We start from the raw sequence: 20,359 nt of genomic DNA on the forward strand, positions 1-20,359 counted from the left end.
GTTTGACATAAGAGTAAAAGTTAAAAATATATGTGTGTGTTGCTAGGCACAAGTGTGGTTGTGAGGTAAGAAGTTTGCTTCTCAACCTTATGGTTTGGGGTTCTTTGAACAAGTGACTTCTACTATAGCTGCGTGTCGACCAAAGCCTTGTGAGTGGATGAGTGGATTTGGTTGGTGGAAGCTGAAAGAAGCCCATCATATGACTGTGTATTTGTGTGTGTGCATGTATATATGTGTATGTATGTGTTAATGTCTCTTTGCTTTGACATTGTGTGATAGTTGTGAGTTTCACTGTTATGCAAGTGGTGTACTTTGTTTCCAGTCTTATGTGAAAACATGTCAGACCAAGAGGAAATATTAACTTACTTGGTAATAAGTGGAAGCTGGTGACAGGATGGACATCCAAATGTAAAAAATCCTGCTCAGTAAATTCTATCTGACCTATGCAAGTATTGAAAACTGGACATTAAAACAGTGATATATAATAAGCTCTAGATTTTTGGATTAAACAATATTTGAGAGATTTTTAGAAGTAATATTTGTATTTTTAGCTTTTCTGTATGAACCAATCTCAGAATAATTTCTTTAAATACCTTGATTACTGTTACTGTTTTCATTGATTATTTAATGCTTTAGCATTTAAACCAACCACATCTAGTCCAAATGTTCTAGCAGTTTTATGTTCAAACTAGCCATGTCAAGCCTCTCTTAGTTATCCTGCAATGTCATTCTAAAAACATACGATCACATTATTGAAATCTCAAAGCTACAAAGTAATGCATGTTTAATTGAAAACAATGTTTATAAATAGGCATTATATTTGGTAAAATAATCTTGAATGCTAAAGAGGTAAAAGTTGATTTTCTTTTTTATTTTGCAGAATTTCTCCTTGACGGATTACAAACTGATCCATGAGGGCTTCCTAACATGGCATGTCAACCAAACTCGGAATAAGAACATCGATGTGCATGTTGTATTGTTAGATAAATATTTAGTGTTTCTACAGAAACAAGATGATCGATTAGTTCTTAAATGTCACGATACAGCTATACTTGTAGGAGGACAAGGCACAGATATGCGTTGTAAATTTACACACCGGCCTATATTAGACATTGATAAAGTGTTAACACGTAATGTTGCTACCAGTAAGTACAAAATTTTTTTTGTTTTTGTTTTTGTCATGTGTTTCCCAAATGTGGCAGGCTGGCAGAATTGCTAACATGCCAGACAAAAATGCTTAGCAGCTTTTCTTCCAGCTATTTACATTCTGAGTACAAATCCAGTCAAGGTCACCTTTGTCTTTCATCCTTTTGGGGTTGATTAAATGAAGTGCCAGTCAAGTACTGGGGTCAGTGTAATTGACTTGCTCCATCATCATCATCATTTAATGTGTTGTCCATGCTGGCATGGGTTGAATAGTTTGAACAGGGCTGGAAATGGCTGGATGCCCTTCCTAATGCCGACCACTCCGAGAGTATGATGGGTGCTTTTACATGCCACTAGCACAGGTGTCATCTGCATGACACCAGTATTTGCCATGACTGCAATTTTACTTGGCTCAATGAGTCTTCTCATGCACGAGATAATGCCAAGGTCTCGGTCATCCATCATTGCCTCCATGAGGCCCAACACTTGAAAGGAGCTTTTCACATGTCACCGGCATCAACCATTTTACCTCTGTGAGGTCCAACACTTGAAAAGTGCTTTTTACATGCTAGTTACGTGACACCGGCATCGGCCATGACAACGATTTCACTTGGCTTGACAGGTCTTCACAAGTACAGCATACCACCAAAGTTCTTGGTCACTAGTCATTGCCTCTGTGAGACCCAAAGTTTGAAGATCATGCTTTACCACCTCGTCCCATGTATTCCTTGGTCCACCCCTACCACAGGTTTCCTCCACAGTTAGAGATTGGTACTTCTTTACACAGCTGCCCTTCCTTCAAAATCACTGCCATTTAACCATGCAGCAGGCAGGCATCCTGTTTAAGGAGATTGTTTTGATCTTGGCCACTTATATACTGTGAAAACTGAGTAACCAGCCTTATGAGTCCTAGGGCTCTAAAAGCAAAAATTAAAATGTTCCCCCCCACATTCTATAATCTTTTATAACCAGGTATTTATATGTTATGAGAATAACTCTTTTTGAATGTCTCATCTTTAAAATCATTTTAATATATTGTATCAAAATATCATTGGAGGTATTAAAGGTCTTGAAAATGGTTAATGTAAAATGTTGATTACGTAGTTTGCATATAAACACCGACTTGCTGAAACTAAATATACTGTTTTTCTTAAACAAAGCAGAAAAGCATATTGGAGTTTGCTTTTAGAAAAATCTCTGAGATGGCTATAGCTTCTTTTTTTTTTTTTCTTTTTCTGCTGTCTTTCACTGAATTGTAAAAGAATAATCCTCAACAAATCTATTTTTTTACCAAAATTCTTCCTAATATTTCCTTTATCTAAGCTGGTAGAACTTTTAGCATGCTGGGCAGAATTCTTGGCACCATTTCATCCCTCCTTGTGTTCTGAGCTCAAATTCCGCTGTGGTCAACTTTGCTGTTTATTCTTTCAGGGTCAATGTACTCAACTTACTCCTTTCCATGAACTTACTGGCCTTGGGCCAAAATTTGGAACATTTTTTTTTTATATCTGCCATTAATATTTAATATTCCATTATATTATTTTCCACTTTATTCAATGTTTGTTTATTTAAATTTTCTGTTTTACTTTATCCAGATAAAAAAGGGTTCTTTGTTGTTTATACATCAAGTAAAGGACCTCAAATTTATGAGTTAACAGCACCTAGTATAGAAGATCAGAAAAAGTGAGTAGTTTTTTTTTCTTTTCACTTGAGTTCTCGCATCAAATTTATTCACTTACCCATTCATTACAGTATTCCTGTTGAAATATACTGCTTTTCTTTCAAATTATTTTGAAAATAGTGAAAAAAAATTAGTAAAATAACTTTGTTATTATTGACCCATTTGTTAACATATTTCTATTGAAATACATGCCTTTGTTTCATTTAATTTTTAAAATAATAAAGGATTCAGTAAAATAACTTCGCTATTATTAAGCTGATGCTTGGAACATAAATTAACATGAAATCTTTATGGAAGGTTTTTAATTTAGATTACTTTAAGACAGGATAGCAATAAGGATTGTCTGAAAAGGGGTGATATCAAAATAGTTAAAACAAGAAACTTGTTTAACCCTTTGCAGACGGATTTAGTACTAACAGTCTGTGCTGTGTACTGGTATTAGGCTGTTTAGTAACTACATAATTTTTCATATAAGAAATTTTACAGTGTATTTGCAGATTCTTCTCAGTGTGGTATATTTGAAAATGTGGTGCCACACAGAGCAAGACATCTTACTGCTCACACACACACAGTGTTTTGATGTGGTCAGAACCGCTTCCTGTCTGCAAGGAATTTAATAGAAGCAGGGGCAGCCTCAGTCAATTTGGTATCAAAGGGGTTACTGTAGGGAGTAAATTAGCTATATTATTGTATCACCAAAGAAAACATTGCTTGAGATAATATTTGCAGTAATTCCTGTTTGTTAATGGGCAAACTATAATAATAAAAGGCCTAGCTGAAGCAGAAGCAACATTATCTCCGCATTTTACAAAACCAAAATGAAGATAAATCTAGTAATCATAGTCAGACTAGGGACTGTACTGTTGAGTTCCTGTTATCCTATTCAAGATCTAAAGCTCAACAGTTTTTCAGTCCTTAGTAATGTTTAAAATGATGGTGCCTCATAAAAAACACCTAGTACATCCTGTGGAGTGGTTGGCATTAGGAATGGCATTCAGCCATAGAAACCAAGCCAAAACAGACTATGGAACCTGGTGCAGCCATTGGCCTCTCCAGTTCCTGTCAAACCATCCAACCCATACCAGCATGGAAAACAGTGTTGATGATGATGATGAGAAAATAGCATGAGAGAGAGTGAGTATATGTAAAATACTTGTTAAAGATGGTAATTACTTCAGAATTTTTAAAAATAATTCATTGTCACTATTACCAAGACAGCAAATACACATTAATTATAAAATTTTATAGCTTCATAGTTAAGGTATTCTCTTCTTAACCACTTGGTTTCAGACTCAGTCCCACAACATGGCACCTTGGGCAAGTGTCTTCTGCTACAGCCTTGGGAATAAATTTAGTAGATGAAAACTATAGAAGCACATCTTGTATATATGTATGTATGTGCATGTGAGTGTTTTTGTGTCCTTGTCTGGACATTATGTGGTGATCATGATGATGACGATTATTGTTTGGAATGGCACCAAAGACAATTTATTTTGTCACCATCTGTTTTCTTTTATAGTTCTGGACAAGTAAAAGTCCCTGAACATATTTGGTAAATGGATACTGAAAAAAGCCCATTATGTATGGGTGTGTGTGTGTGTGTGTGTGAACCATCACAGCTTGACAATTGGTGTTGGTTTGTTTACATCCCCATAGCTTAATGATTTGACAAAAGAAACCGATAGAATAAATACTAGAATTAAAAAATATGTACTGGGGTTGATTTGTTCAGCTAAACATTTCAAGACAGTGCCCCAGCATGGCCACAGTCCAGTGACTGAAACAAATGAAAGATTAGTGTAACAATATTAATATGGACTCTAATCAATTATGAAGTTGTCAGCATGAAATATTTTGGCAAAATTTTAAAAAGGTGTTTTTAATTATCTTTGTAAGTAGTCTAGTGAGACCGGTTTCCAGTGTAAGTACTTTTGGTGAATTCCTTTTTATTTTTTAGGTGGTTCAAATGTATACAAAGTGCTGTGGATACATACGACAAAAAAATGAAGTCAAATACGACAGTCACTGCCAGTAGTACTGTATCTACGCCAACGACTACAAATAGTACGTCCATAACGCCAACACTAACAGCAACAACAACAACAACAGCAACAACAGCAGCAGTAACAGCAACGACAACAGCAACCACAACACCAACAACAACAACAACAACACACAGCACAACGGAAGCACAGAGAAAGATCGACAGTATTGGAACAGACCAGCTACAACCCGATACTGGTGGTTTGAAGTAAGTTTCTTCTCTCAGTACATAAGTTTAACATAGAAGGGTGCTGGAGTTCTCTTGACATTGTGTAATAGTTGTAAATGAGTGTCACTGTTGTACAAGCAGTGTCATTCGTTTCCAAGTTCTTTGAATACATGTCTGTCCATGGAGAAATATTACCTTGCTTAGAGCATTAGTGAGAAGAAGGGCATCTGGCCAAAGAAAATCTGCCTCAGTAAACTCTGTCCAACACATGCAAGCATGGAAAAGTGGACATTAAGACAATGTCAATAATGATTACTACTACTACTACTACTACTACTAATAATAATAATAATAATAATAATGATAATGATGATGATGATGATGATGATGATTTCTGACATTGGTTCAAGGCTCCACACTTAGAGAAGAGGTGGAGTTCATTCCATTGATTCCTTGTATTTCACTTGCATTTTATCTTTTTTCAAACTCTGGAACAATGAAAAACAAAAGTGACTCCAACAAGATTTGAACTCAGAATTCAGAGAACTACAATCAAAAACTGCAAGATATTTCATTTGGCACTCTACCAATTCTATCATCTCCAAAAAACATTACTGAACATTGAATAGCTGGCAGTAGTAGATTTGATAAAGAAACAGCTTTGTTTGTTGTTTTCATCTGTTTTATTTCATGTCTACATTAGAGGCTGTAACCTTTAGTTTCTCATTAACATATAAGATAATAGGTAATTTATACATTCATTTCTTATATGGGAGAAAGATGAGGTCGACATCTGGAACCATTTACAAGATATACAACATTTTTTTCTCATTTTATGAGTAGTAGCTTATGTACCACCATGGCTATATGGTTAAGAAGCTTGCTTTGCAACCATGTGGTTTTGGGTTCAGTCCCACTAACATGCTTTGAGATAATTCTTCCAGTTCTTTATGTTCTGAGTTAAAATCCTGTTTTTCAGCTAGAGGGATGAGGTGGTGAAATATGAATTTCATGGAGGTAATTACAAGGGACTGAGACGTTTTGCAATTCGCTATGCTTGAGAAGACACATGAAGCAAACTGAAATCGTAGTCGACAGTGCCAGTAACACATGGACAGTAACACATAAAAGGCACCTATGCTGATAACATGTAAAAGGCACCCAGTACACTTTGTGAAATGGTTGGCATTAAAAAGGGCATCCAGCCAAATAAACCAGGCCAAATCAGACTGGGGACTGGTGCAGCTCTCTGGCTTACCAGTTTCAGTCAAGCCATGTAACCCATGCCAGCATGAAAAACGAATGCTAAATGATGATGACAGAGTTATGTCCCTTGCTGAAGGTGATCAAATAACAACTATATCAATTGTCGATGTTCTCACTTTAAGTATTTCAGTTAGATGTTGTATACAGGTACATCATCAATTTTCTGGTATCTTTATGCTGTTTTGCTGGACCATCCTGGCCATGTAATAATAATTCATCAACACATCTCTAACCTTCTAGTTATGCACTTCCGATGCCACAGATATCATACAACTTATGTACTGAAACACCAAGTTCCATTTTTCAACAAGTCTACTTCTTTATCTTGGATTAATATGGATTGATGTTTACATTTGTCTCAACCACTGATGCACTTGGTTTCCTTACATGTTGTAGTCATTGCTAAAAGTAAATTTAAGCTAAATAAACAAAGGATCTAGACTGCAGTGTAAAGAATGTATGTAAGCACACAGTACCCACATTGCCACAATACAGTGAATTAGACTGGTGGCTACAAGAATTTCAAATTACCCCTATAATTTAACCAGATGATAGGAGATGCTGGACTGTCAGTTACCAGAAAATCAGTGGTACCTGTATTATTAAATGTATTATTAAAAAAAAACAAAAAAAAACGCATGTTTGTTTATTTTGGACTTTGTTATTCTATTAAAAGAGATAAAGATGTAGTAGAACACCTTGGTCAATTAACTGATGAAAGATTGAATGTGGAGAAGGCCGATGAGGCCCACCAACCAGAAGCACATTTTGCTGGTCCGGAAGATGTCATCATATCTGATGTAGCGATTGCACGTGCTGAGTCAGTACAGTCTCCTATTGGTAAGATTTCAATTTTTACTCAGACTCTTTTGGTTTTCCTATTCAACTCATTTATGTATTCCCTAATGACCAATATAAAAAAAATTAAAATATGTATTAAACAATCAACTTTCATCTGAACCATGCCCTTATTACCATTACTCTATCTGAACCATCACTCTATTGCTATTGCTCTATTTCTTCAAATTAATCTACTAATTCTTTCTTTCTTGTGTTTTTCTGTTTCCATTTGATATCATCCTGTTTACTTTTCTTTATTTTCTTCATTGCTCAGACATCCATTTTAAGATCATACCCTCACCTGCCCCATCTCTCATATATATATATATATATATATATATATATTATATATATATATATATATATATATATATATATATACATACATACATATCACACAGCTTCCTTTGAATCCTACTTGCTGATTTGCAATGGCTGGTTATGTGTACATATGTGTTTGCTTTAGCTAAACAGAATAAATAGAAAACTTTCTGAAATACAAAAAAAAAAAGAATTAGCTGTAAGTGGTAAACATCATCAATAAATTTTGTAGTGCAAAACCATTATGAAAGAGAAGGACTTGCGATTAATTCAATATACCAGTTTGTTTACACTTCTTGGATGCCAAAATGCTAATAAAAAAAGAATACTATTCTGTAAGGCATAATTATCTAACCTCCAAATTACCTGCCCAGCTATGCATTTTGAAGAATGGATGTGAAATATCCACCATCTCTTGGATCTAATGTCATATAAACTATTAACAATGTCATCATGCTGTTCTGCTTATTTTAAATTCTCCTGCACTTCCCTCAGGTTTGGGTAACCATGTATTTCCTTTGCAGCAGTACACCTGTTTCTATCTTCATTCCCGATCTCTCTCTTTCTCTGGCTGGGTAACCTTGTACTTCCTCTACAGCAAGACACCTGTTTCTGTCTCTCTGCCTCAGTATGGCCTTTCATCATCCAACACAAAGACCTGTTGTCTATTGTGTATTTACTATCATTTGTCTATATACCCATCTGCAATTTTAACCCCTTTCCCATCTCTACTCTATAAACAATATATTAGAGATGTCTCTTCTCTAAATTCTATTAGAAATTAATTTTCTAAATCTCATCAGCTTTCTTTAAATTTTTTTCTTTCTAAACTCCAAAGCCTTCTTCTTCACTGAACTCTTTCCCTTGTTCCCTGGAAGCTATACACAAATCTTAATGTCATTCATTAACATAGTTGTTAGAAGTGTTCTCCATCTCAAACTGTTTATATGTTTAAATGCACCCGTGCATTATTATTATTCTTGTTGTTTGATTAGTTGTTGAAATAAATTCTGCCAGTTTGACTGTTGATTTTTCTTTTTCCAGGAGTTTTAAGAACCATCAAGATATTTTCCATTTCTTGTTTATCTAACCGAAACTGGCACTCTTTATATATCATTACACTACAATGTTCCTTAACACTGTATTATGCAGGGGAGCAGCATCTAGATCTTGTTCATTCAGGGACTTAGGTAACCATAATTAAGTAATTTAGATTAAGTATTAGTTTGAATTAATAAGTATTCACAACTTCAAACTCCCCTATTCACCTAATCCCAGTATCATTAACTAATTAGTATGTTTGAAGTATTGAAAGTAATCAACATTTGAAAACATATATTACCATTAACGAATACTTTATTAATCTAAAATTTGTATAGTAAAGCATAGTAAATAGGATCTTTGTGCAGGATGTGTAATATTATTTTAAATTAAACTTATTTCACATTACGTTATTTATTTCTGACCAATCAAATTGTTTTTGTATCATCTCTTTTCTTTCGGACATTTCCAAAGCAAAAATCTGTCCAAGAATTCCAGTAACCACTCTCATAGTAGTTTAACTTTTTCTTTTACTGATGTCAGTCAGAGGTTGTGACCATATTGGGGCACCATCATTTGTATAATTACTAGTTGACTTCAAACTCATTTCCCAGCCTTCACTCCAGATTTGAATTCAGGTGAAGCTGTAAGTTGGATAAAGCTGCCCTTTGAATTTCCTGCTACAGTGTGGGTTCATCTGGTATCTCAGATAAAAATTTGTCTAAATGTTTTTTGAACACATCCACATCTATGTTTTGTAGATCTCTGAGATTCTGGAGGGGCAAGGTATTGAAGAGCTATGGACCTCTGAACCCTAAGCTGTTATAGTATTGGGTCATTATTCTAGATGGAGTGGGCAGGATCTTTGGTACTATACAGCAATGTCTGATTCAGGGATTGGTATAGCTTTAAATTAAGTTAGGTGTTGCATCCTTAATATTAGTTAAGTGCTGGATTCTTAAAATTTTCCTACAAAATATGTGAATTATTGTAAAATAATTTTATCTTATTTTTAACTAATTTCTGTCACTAAAAGACATAATTCTGAAAACCTTTAAAATCTATTAAAAATCATTTCATGAAAATTTATTTAGCAGGGGTCAACACTTCCTATTCATTTTATATATTTATAATTTCTCTCACAATTAGTAACCACTAGTATCATTGGTTACACATGTCCAATGGGTTAATCACAAATTCATTGCATTTCTTAGAGTGAAGTTGACAAAAGTGTACCACCAGCTTGTCAGTTTCTCACTAGTCATTGTATCCGTTGTTGATAGACACTGCTCTAGATTCCATTTACAATGAATTGATCAGCCTAAAGTTAAGTGAGATACTATCCAGAACCACACAATTGTAGTGGAGGAGCCAACTTGTTAAACCATACAACTTCACTTTTTGGTTAATCAAGTTTTATAGTCAAACACATTCTACTTTTCTACATCTAGATTAACAGTATTGTTGTTGACTGTACGTTCATCAAAGTAATCAATGGTTGATCTATTCCATTGTGTTTGTCTATATGATGTTTTATATTAAAATGTCTTTTGTTTCAGCACTGTTCATTGTTTTCTCGTATTGTTTTCACTTCATCTATTCAATATGTTCTTGTATTCTATATATTGTCTTACTTTATTCACTATTGTCTTACTATTAACAGCAGTAGTTAGTTTGTTGTTTTTTATTTTTTCCTTATTGTTATTATTTGTTTACTTCTCTCCTCTTTTTGTTTTCTTTCTTCTTGTTGTTGTTGTTGTTTTTATTTTGGTCACCATTTTCTGTGAATGTAATCCAGTAGCAGTCCCACATGTTATTTCATGCAGTATTTTCCTTCACTCTGTTTCTTTCCTGTATATCTTAAAAATCTTTTTGTCTTTTCTTTATTAGTTTGTTTATTTAGAATGTCAACACTCTCCTTTAGTTATTGGATGTTAAAAAATCTCCCCCCACACAAACAAATCAATTTTTTATTTCATCTTAAACACCTTAAAACTTAGGTAGGGTTGTCAAAGACTTACAATCAAGCAGACAAGCCATTTTTATAAATATAAATATCTACACTACCTCAAGATTGTAATTAAACACAAAAGTACTTTTAATATTGTTACATGTAATATCTTAAAATTATAAAGATAAAACTTAAAAACTGGACTGTGTTAGAATTTGAATGACCAATATATATATATGTGTGTGTATCAGGCATTCAATATATATATATATATATATATATATATATATATATATAGGAATTTATCTGTAATATATGTGACAATTACTCGGTTGCCATAATAAAACTCCGAGTTTCGGATGTTGGGGTGGAAATCTGCTCTGGCATCTCGTCAGTTATTAAGACAAAGGGAAATTACTATGTAGATGATCGTTATTAAGATAAACAAAAGAGCTATTAGAATGACCGTTAAATAAAGGGAAAAACCCCAAAGGGGAGAAAGTAAAAAATGCTCATAGAATTCACGTATGCACATACATACATATGCGTGCACACCCATGTACATGTGCATATATGCATATGCTCACTCACTTGTGTGAAACACATGCACACCCACACATCTATATGTGCACATATGCAACCATACCCATGTACACATATACATACCCACACACACGTATACCCATATGCGCACAAATATGGCCATATACACATCTATATTCGTACATGCACAAAAAATGCAGGGTGAAAGGTAATATACAGAAAAAATATATAAAGCAATAAAATATAGAGAGATAAAATGGACAACATAAAAAGCAGGTTCTATCTGTGATTTTGTGGGGACCAAAAATGTAACAAATATTTAGCCATATGTGTACATGATCCAAAAAGTTCAGTTCTTGAATTTAGACATGTAGCGGGGTCTAAGCTGCTTTTCCAGATGAACCATCTTTCCATATCACAAAGACCGCACTTTCCACTGCCGTTGGCTAAGATCTTCCAATGGATGTTATAGTTGACACCTTTTCCTTTTAAGGACCACATATAACTGGATTTGGTTGTTTTTCTTTTTTACCAGTGTCTGAAGCTCAAGGTGTGATTGTTAAACCTGGCTTTGAAATTCCCCTCTGTGAGACCCACATATTTCATTGACAAGAGTCCACAGTGGCTTCATAGATGATGGTCTCGGACATACAAGCTTCAGACACTGGAGGGAAAAAGAAAAACAACCAAATTATCCAGTTATATATGGTCCTTAAAAGAAAAAGGTGTCAACTATAACATCCATTGGAAGATCTTAGCCAGTGGAAAGTGTGGTCTTCATGATATGGAAAGATGGCTCATCTAGAAAAGCAGCTTAGATCCCGCTACATATTTAAATTCAAGAACTGAAATTTTGAATCATGTACACATAAGATAATTGATAGCAATTAGTAAAATTGTAATATTTTTTATGCAAAATATGTCAAAGAAAAGTTGGGAATACAGCTCCAATTTTTTATGTCTGCAGTAAAAATAAATAAACCAATTTAAATTTGTTAAACTTTATGAACTTTTTTCTTAATGCAATTTTGTACAGTTGTTCAAATAAAGACATATTTACATCACCCCATTCAAGGATTGCCATTATAAACATTAAAAAAACAAACAATTTATATAATTTATATGTGTAACTTGGCTCTTTCCTTTCTATTTATGGTTTTATCTATTCTAAAATGGAAATGATTTCTTTTATAATATCAGTTGTAATTGCAATAAAACAATATCCACTTGATTTTTAGAGTAAAATTTATAGTTGGAACTGTCCTATTAGCGCTTGTAAAGAACCATAGAAAAAAAAATAGTAGTTGTTGATGAAAATGTAATTGGGTGCTTGCTTAAAATGTAATAGGCTGCATGTATTGAATTTTAGAGAATATTTCAGCATAAAATTCTTTAGGTTACAAAACTGCAAAATTTAGTGTAGATTTTTGAAAAAAATATATTTCATAAACAAGAGGCAACTTTCTATTCTGCACGGACACACATGTTGCTGGAGATTAGTTTAGTTGGTAGCAGTAACACTAACTATTGTGTCTGCTTCTATTGTTAGTCTTTCACAACCTATAGATTCCTAGCCCTTCTGCACTTGATGTATACAGTCACTTTGCTGTTTAGCTAGTTGAAACTGCTGCTTAGGGTCTTAAATAGTTTAATCTCTCTTTCTTTCTTTGTATATATGTATATCTATATCTACACCACCCCCTTTATTTTCTTTATCAAACTGCACCAATCACTGTGTTTATGTGCACTCAGTTCTAGCATTGTTTCATATATAACACAATTTGTTTACATTGTTTTTTTTTTAAACTGTTTTATTATTTTTTTCTTCTCTCTTAAGTTTGTTTTCATTAATGCATAACAACCAACTACAATGTACTATAGTTGCAGCCACATAAACATAAATTTAACAACAAACAACAAATGGAACTGAAAGCAAAACGAAATGACTCATATTTTTTTTAAAATTGTGACTTAGTAATTTACTGAAACAAACAGGAGGTAGTGGAACAAACAGTGTCTATCTAGTTTTAAGTTAATTAATCAAACTAGATCTGGAAAACAGCTGAATTATTCTTCAAAGAGTTAAATAGCTCAATAGTTAATTGCTAAATTAAACAGTTAAACAACTACTAAATGTTACCTTATTTATGCTTCTTATAATAGGACCAATATAAACTATGTAATAGTAGTAGTAGTGATAATAATAATAATAATAATAATAACGATAAGGATACTTATGATAATGAATTGCTTGAGAATAGATTATTTCAAATATTATATAACAAGAATTTATACTCCTTCATTTCCCCTATTTTTGTTTTCCATTCGTCACCCCCATTTTGCTGTCTTTCATTCCACTTTCAGTTCTTTATATTTGTCCTTCCCTCTGTCCCAATATGTTCCAGAGACATTATCAACTCTGAGAAATTAATGGAGAGTTGTCTGTTGGTGTTATTTTGTTGTTGTTGTTGTTGTTCCATTTTTTAAAAATACGTACCTTTTTTTTTTAACATTAAAAAAAAGACATTATTCATCAAGTTGTTTTCTTATCCCCATTTTTACATACAACAACAACCTTAATAAGAACCTTTGACCTCTTATTTCAAACCTTTTTTTTACCTTCTCTTTTTTTAGACTCATTTTTCACTTTTCAGAATCATCCCAATTGAATTTGTTCATTTTTTTTTTCCTTTCTAACATGAACATTTTTTCCTTATTTATTTTAATTTTTTTAATTTCATCTTAAAGTCTTATTTTTGTTTATCAGCACCTTTTGGTTGTTGAGTTTTATTTTCTTTATTTTAATTTTATTTCATTTTTATTTTCATTTTAGTTTGACTTTATTTTTGGTTTATTTTATTTTTTACTTTGTTTTTACATTTTCTTTTTTTTTTCCCCACTCCCCTTTTATTTGATATCTCCAACCTACCAAGTTTCAAGATATCCAATACCAAAATGATTTTCTCTTTCTAGAGTAGAAACTTCATTTTAAAACAATTAAAAGAAAAAATACAAGATAATTTTAAAAGCTAGCTATTAGATTAACGAAGCAGTTAAACCAACCATTCATCTAATTTCTTGAAATTATTGGACTTGATTTTTGTCTTTCATGGTCTTGTGTTGAAAAACCAAGTACCAGCTATATACTGGACTTAAGTAGATATTGAATCAGACACATCCCCTCATACTTTATAAATTTGTGGCTCTTAATGTAAAAATTCATTTATTGAAGTAGCTCTCTCTCTCTCTCCTCTCTCTCTCTCTCTCCATCCCTCCCTCTCTCTCTCTCCACCCCCCTCTCCATTGTATATTTTCTGTTAACATTGAACAGGGGAGGGAAGACCACACCTCTTTGTCGAACACCTGTCCTGATAGTGAACTCCTTAAAGAGGTTGTTTCAGATCTGGACCAGGCTAGTTGAATCAGCATAGGCCAAACGTAGGAGCACAATGAATCTTTTGAGACACTTGTTCGGTTTCCAACAATCTCCATAGGGTAGTCCAGTTGACACAGTTGAAGGCAGACTTGAAGTTGATGAATACACCCACAGCGTATTTGTTCTTCCATCATTTTACTGCCACTGGCATGGTTTGAACATGTCACAGATTATCACCATCCAAGTAATATCTTATTAGGATCATGCTTGTATGTGTCATTTGGCTTAGTTTCTATAACTAGATGGCCTTTCACATTGCCAAATGTGCTGCAGGTAAGTAACGGAAAGACCCTCTTCGGTCATGAATGAGCACGGGATTGTACCTAGACAGTAACCCTCCGAGGCACAAGTCCAGGCAAGGTTGCCCATGCATATTAGTCTCCCCTCTCCATGTCACTGATGTTATCCAAGGAAAAGGCAAAGGACATTACAGCTTGGAACCAGTGATGTTGCAACTCATTTTTACAGCTGAGTGAACTGGAGCAACATGAAATAAATTGTCATGCTCAAGAATGCAACACACAACCTGGGTGGGGACTGGGTGCATTCTCTCATGGCATTGACATAAGACAGGTTGTATAGTCCTGGTCAAGGCAGGACTGAAAGGACCTAAACTAACAACTCAATACTTTCTCTGAACATTTACCAATGACATTACAGTGTGTAATTCTTTATGGCACCACTACTAGAAACAGTCTGTCACTCACCAATCTCTTTAAAGGGGATACAGCAGATAGATACAATTCCAGCATGACACTGGTACAGAGTAAGTTGTAATACAGTACATGTTGATCTATCCGTGCCTGCTATTTTTGGTTTTCATGGATGGTTGTTTGATGAGATCATTAACCTTCCTTCAACCATCATCATTTTTTTTTTTTTGGAGACAAGGGACTCTGTTTGCACTCCCTAATGACCCTCACACAGTGTTGTATAGCTGAGAGGAGAACAGAGAGAGGAGGTTTTATACAGTACTTGATTGGTACTTTCTTTATCAACCCCAGTAGAATGGAGAGTAAAGTCATCCTCAGCAAGACTTAAACTGAGAATGGCATTACTATATACTATTTAATTAATACTATTTAGACATGCATTACATTATGGACAGTTATCATTAGTAGTCCATGGAGCAGTGGTGAGGAGGTACAGTTACCAACTGGATTTTCATTTGTTGTGACTATCTAGTTAATTTACTGAAGAACTCTTGTATCAAAAGAATATTTCAAACTTGATAGATCTGACATAAAATGAAGAGCATTTTATTGTTAATATACAAACAAATCAGATTCTGAGATTCCCAGCTGAAGTTGAAATTCATTGGTAGACATCTGTTGACTTTCTTACCTCCACTTTAGACTATGCTATTCAACAGCTTAGTTCTTAAATTGAAATTTAGCCATCAAATTTAAATTCACTTATGTAATCATTTATTTAGATATTAAGTGTTTAGTTATCAGTACCTGACCAATTAGTTAATAGTTTCTCATTATTTCTGTTATAAAACTTATCTGCCACATCTCTCCCACTCTAGTATGTGTTGTCCCAAATCTAAATCCTCATTGCTTTTTATATCAGCCTTTTCAATTTCCTTTATGCTAATTGATAATTGATATCTGCTTAATAGCTATTCCCTTATCAAACTATATTTTAGCCTTGCTTAGTAGCTATTCCCTTATCAAACTGTATTTTAGTTATTTTTGCTTAATGCAAACAAAATTAACTTCCTTTGGTGTGGCTTAATTAAAAAATAAATAGAAAGCATATGAAGAGTTCTTAGTTAACTGTTTCTCAATAGTGAATATGTATTCTGGATATATTTAGAGGCCCCCTAACAGCAAATAAATACAGTTGTCCAGTAATAGCCTATACTCCTGATATAGTAAACCATCCCTTAAACACAAATATGTATATATATATATATATACATATATATATATATTCCTGATATATTAAACTGTCTCTTAGCTAATATATACTCCTGATATATTAAACTCTCAAATAAATGCAATGATATACTTCCAATATATTAAACTTTTCCTTAATTGCAAATATATACTTCTGATACTATCCTCAATTATCCTCAACAACAATTTTTTTACTTTTGGTATATTCAATTTTGTTGTTGTTGTTGTTCAACAGTTAGTAATTTTGTTAATTATCTTTTATCATTTTAGCAATTAATTCTGTTTTCATCTTGAGGAGCCAATAATTCTAACTTAACCAACCTTCTTACTAACACAATCTTGTAAACTTAAAGAAAACTAAGTCAGACGGTATAATACTTCGTTAATTATTGTTATTTCATTTAGCATAATGGCCAGTATTATTACATTAACTATTGGGACCTTTAGGTGTTATTAATACTAGGGGCTTAGTATAAGGGTAAGAAATAGCAAGCTGTTGTTCATCAGCAGAATATAACACACATTTACCAACAGGAGGACAGCACTATCACTTGCAATGGTTACTCTTTCATATAAATTCTATTACTATTTCAACCTTGGCCTCTTTTGAGCAAATTGATCTTGTCTTGCCCCCTCAGAGAAGCTGCGCCAGAATGAGGAACTTGTCCGAAAAATGCTGAAGGACCGAGAAAAAATAATTGCTGAATTACTCAACATTCCCTTCGATGATTATGATCATATTGTTGAGGTAAATTGTCTTTCAACATACCTAATCATTTTTATCCTTTTTTCATATTTCCCCAGTCCCTATCTGATATCCGTCACTTGTTCCAGTACAACAGTCATGACTCTACATTCAAATATAACACCAACAAGAACCCAATACTGGGAATTATTAAATCTGTATTAGCATCTGTTAATTATGTAGAAATGATATTTTCTTTATGATGATATTAACTGGACGCTGAATTAGTTCCTGCAGACACTTCTCTGTAGAAGTATGTTGCACTGATCTATCAGTCCAAAAGTTATAGCATCTTGTGTCTTGTATCATACCTAGATGTGTGTATGTGTGTATAATGTATGTGTATACATGTGTGTATTGTATATATGTATATATGTGAATGTATTTGTATATATATATATATATATATATATTCCTGATATATTAAACTGTCTCTTAGCTAATATATACTCCTGATATATTAAACTCTCAAATAAATGCAATGATATACTTCCAATATATTAAACTTTTCCTTAATTGCAAATATATACTTCTGATACTATCCTCAATTATCCTCAACAACAATTTTTTTACTTTTGGTATATTCAATTTTGTTGTTGTTGTTGTTGTTGTTCAACAGTTAGTAATTTTGTTAAATTATCTTTTATCATTTTAGCAATTAATTCTGTTTTCATCTTGAGGAGCCAATAATTCTAACTTAACCAACCTTCTTACTAACACAATCTTGTAAACTTAAAGAAAACTAAGTCAGACGGTATAATACTTCGTTAATTATTGTTATTTCATTTAGCATAATGGCCAGTATTATTACATTAACTATTGGGACCTTTAGGTGTTATTAATACTAGGGGCTTAGTATAAGGGTAAGAAATAGCAAGCTGTTGTTCATCAGCAGAATATAACACACATTTACCAACAGGAGGACAGCACTATCACTTGCAATGGTTACTCTTTCATATAAATTCTATTACTATTTCAACCTTGGCCTCTTTTGAGCAAATTGATCTTGTCTTGCCCCCTCAGAGAAGCTGCGCCAGAATGAGGAACTTGTCCGAAAAATGCTGAAGGACCGAGAAAAAATAATTGCTGAATTACTCAACATTCCCTTCGATGATTATGATCATATTGTTGAGGTAAATTGTCTTTCAACATACCTAATCATTTTTATCCTTTTTTCATATTTCCCCAGTCCCTATCTGATATCCGTCACTTGTTCCAGTACAACAGTCATGACTCTACATTCAAATATAACACCAACAAGAACCCAATACTGGGAATTATTAAATCTGTATTAGCATCTGTTAATTATGTAGAAATGATATTTTCTTTATGATGATATTAACTGGACGCTGAATTAGTTCCTGCAGACACTTCTCTGTAGAAGTATGTTGCACTGATCTATCAGTCCAAAAGTTATAGCATCTTGTGTCTTGTATCATACCTAGATGTGTGTATGTGTGTATAATGTATGTGTATACATGTGTGTATTGTATATATGTATATATGTGAATGTATTTGTATATATATATATATATATATATATATATATATATGTTTGTATGTGTGTATGTATATATTGTAAAGTTAATGTTGACTGTGACCTACACCATACTTAATTGAGTGACTTTCATCAAATAAGTGTTCCTTTGTATGAGATATATGCGACAGAAATTTCTGTTGGAGTAGTGACCATTAGAATATCTGTAGAAAAGCAGAGTAAGGAGTCATCATGTTTCTGCAAGTGACTTTGTGCCAATGTGTCAAGTGGTCTTTTCCAACATGTAGCTTAGGATGGCTGTGTGTATGCAACAGTTGTACCATCCAATATGTGAGAGCAATACTCTATTGCAGACCTCATCTGAGTTCTGCAGAGGGTCACTAATTGTCAGTGACTGAGGTATCTTCTGACCTTATAGAGAAAGATGGGCTGTTGGGATGAAGTTTCTCATTGATTGCTTGCTCATAATTGATAAGGAGTTTAGTGCAATGGTGTTTTCTTGATGTAAGTAGTGTTTATATTTTCTTGTTGCTGAATGAGGCAGTATTTGCATATCTCTTCTGGAGGATGCTGTTCTGATCCCTGCCCATGAATTAATAAGGGTTTGGCATGTAGTGCCTAGTTTGAGAGTGAATAATGTATAGTTGAGGAATGTTAGTGAATTGTGAATGTTAATGTCTTCTGTGTAGGAGTGGGCATTGTTGCTGGATGTGGCAGTAAGTCAGTCATTGATGTATAAAAAGAAGAGTAGGGCACTCTGGAGTTGATAGGTGAGGACTTTGTTAACACACATATGGTAATAGGGCATTTTGATCGGAAGCTATCAATTCAAGAGATGAATGGAGCCCATAGTCAGGAAATTTCACGAAGTGATTCACATGCCAGATAGGGACAAAAGTATACTGATGTTGATGGCAATGACATTGCTTTTACCAAATTCCTCTGGGACAAAAGCCAACTGATGAGTGACAGAGGAGAGTGGATCATCTTAGATTTTGCCTTACAGAAACCATATTGAAAGTCACCAAGGAGAGAGAATGAGAGATCCGTGGTGTTGTTAATAACTGCCATCATTGCCTTAGAGATATTAGAAGTGACAATGATAGGGCAATAGTTGGGAACATCAGGAAAATGGCTTTTCTTGGAAATTGAACACATTAGTGTGTTTTCAAAGATCAATACACACACTCACACACACACAAATGGCTGGGTGGTTAAGTAGTTTGCTTCTCAACAACAGTTTCAGATTCTACTCTCTGTGTGACACTTTGTATTACAGCCCCAGGATGGAAACGGTACAGAAGCCAGTTATATGTATATGCGTATTTATGGATATGTGAGAATGTCCAACCATGTGTGTGTGCTTATATATATTATATATATATATATATATATATATATATATATATATATCTGTTGACTCACCAGAAGCGATAAATTACAGACCTCAATAAATATGTAGAATATTCTTTAATACATTATAGCTAAAAGGCTCCAATTTCCAGTACTCAGAGTTACTCATTCTGGTGAACTGAGTCTTGGTTTTCTTTCTATATCCAGTCTGAATATTTCTTGAAATATGAAATGAAAGTTTGAAGAAAATGCTCATCCTTCTGTTCTTTCATTTAAAAACCTTTATGAATGACATGTGAAAGCAGCTGCCTCAAGCTCATGCTTTTGATTTCATATAATCATATGTGTGTGTGTGCCTGTCTGTAACCATGTAAGTGTTTACATTCTGCATGTTGCATGAAAAATACACTAAGATAGAAGCA

At 33.6% G+C, this 20,359-nt stretch overlaps 1 protein-coding gene across 14 annotated transcripts in view; it reads left to right on the plus strand.

The window, feature by feature from the left end:
• The window catches only part of LOC115211684 (rho guanine nucleotide exchange factor 11-like), a 387,012-nt gene that overhangs the window by 352,220 nt on the left and 14,433 nt on the right, over positions 1–20,359 (plus strand). For 13 of the 14 annotated variants that reach the window (XM_036502742.1, XM_029780328.2, XM_036502744.1 and 10 more), the window contains 5 exons: positions 881–1,145; positions 2,742–2,829; positions 4,785–5,078; positions 6,982–7,145; positions 16,980–17,089. In XM_036502742.1, coding sequence (XP_036358635.1) covers positions 881–1,145; positions 2,742–2,829; positions 4,785–5,078; positions 6,982–7,145; positions 16,980–17,089 — 921 coding nt within the window. The remainder of the gene's footprint in view (positions 1–880; positions 1,146–2,741; positions 2,830–4,784; positions 5,079–6,981; positions 7,146–16,979; positions 17,090–20,359) is intronic. The other variant, XM_036502748.1, reaches the window with a different exon arrangement.

The sequence above is a fragment of the Octopus sinensis genome, linkage group LG5 (genome assembly GCF_006345805.1).
Source record: "Octopus sinensis linkage group LG5, ASM634580v1, whole genome shotgun sequence".
Lineage (NCBI taxonomy): Eukaryota > Metazoa > Mollusca > Cephalopoda > Octopoda > Octopodidae > Octopus > Octopus sinensis.